Source organism: Plasmopara halstedii (genome assembly GCF_900000015.1).
Source record: "Plasmopara halstedii genome assembly, contig: Scaffold_2386, whole genome shotgun sequence".
Lineage (NCBI taxonomy): Eukaryota > Oomycota > Peronosporomycetes > Peronosporales > Peronosporaceae > Plasmopara > Plasmopara halstedii.
In genome coordinates, this window is record NW_020189293.1 from 2171980 (window position 1) to 2173356 (window position 1377).

Genomic DNA, 1377 nt, shown 5'->3' on the forward strand with positions numbered 1-1377 from the left:
AGATTCTATTTATAGATTGCCGTATTTAGAGAGGCCTGAGCATATGTGCTCAATTAAACATTCTGTCAATTCATATATTGTGTGACAATACCGAATCGCCATTGCACTTGTTGCTTTACGGATGAAAGCCTCAAACATTTTGTCATAAGTCAGGGCTTACTAAATACTGTATCTAACATGTTCGAGGACTGTTACCGGCAAATAGATACTGCTATAATTCTCGAGACCGTTCGCGCAGAATACTTTCGGTAAATCCGTCTAGAAGATACACACAATAAGTAAGCATGAACGGATACCTATTTTTTAACACCTAAAGCTCTAGAAATGTTTTTGTACAACTTTACAGTTGATTTGTTTTGCGCGTCACTCTTCCGCGGCTATTACCAACACTCCAGAGCCCAACACTAGCAGATTCGGGCAGCCTGGCACTAATGCTAGTGCGCGTGAGGGAGGCACTTGAGTAAACATTTTTTTGATCATAAGACAAGGTCGACCGAAAATTCAGATCTTTGAAATGTTGGGAATCCATACACAGTGGAGATCTGCGAGTGCAGCCACTGGACTATTTCATGGCCCAGCGCTGCTCATCGCGCATGCGGTCATGCTCGGCCGTGCCGAAAGGCGTTGATCTGATGCCTTCTGTGAGCTTTGGCTTCGATCTCGAGGAACACTCTGATGAGGATCTGGCGATCTTAACGTTTTTGTGGATGAATAAGCGCTCTTGAAATTCTTTGAGCTCAAGTGCTGCTCCACGCTAGGCTGATGCCATGTCATGCGCAGATAAAGATGAGCCGATCGTCTTCTTGCTCAGGCCATGCTCTGCATGACGGTTCCCTTCTCTTTTTTATCGAGAAGCGGGCAGCGTTTTTCAAATTTCTGGGCCCGTCGTTCCGTTTATTGGCACCCAACAAAATCTGCGCGAAAATCCTCGTCGATATGTGCAAGGCGATCCAGACTGAAGCGCTTCAGCAGGCTCCGCGTTTCAAGGTTGTCTGGATGACGTTGGTCAGGGCAGCGACGAAAAATGGCAAACAACCGTGGAATGTCATGGCTTGCGGTCCGCAAGCTTATTTGTTGCAGTACATCGAGATGATCTTCAGCAGCAGACTGCGAAAAACTTTCTCGCCAAGATCGTCATGGTCAAGGAGTAGATGAACGTGGTCGTCTGATATCTGACCACATCGCACCCGATGACTCTAGAATTAACAGTTATTCGACGATGTATGCGCTCTGCATGGACTCGCCAAATGTCACGCGTAGTCGCGCACGAAGGTGATCAGTTTGGGCCACTTTGTCGTTACCAACGGCTGCGGTCTCACGAGCACGAGCGTCGCGCCTTGCGCACGCTATCAATGACGAGTGACCTCGTTGAGGATG

General features: G+C 47.6%; 1 protein-coding gene across 1 annotated transcript; it reads left to right on the forward strand.

The window, feature by feature from the left end:
- Positions 1-936: 936 nt before the first annotated feature.
- Positions 937-1276, forward strand: PHALS_03902 (uncharacterized protein; the record flags this gene model as incomplete). Its single annotated transcript, XM_024718202.1, has 2 exons — positions 937-1057; positions 1101-1276. The coding sequence occupies 2 exons, from the start codon at positions 937-939 to the stop codon at positions 1274-1276; spliced, it is 297 nt and encodes a 98-aa protein (XP_024583624.1).
- Between the last annotated feature and the right edge of the window lie 101 nt (positions 1277-1377).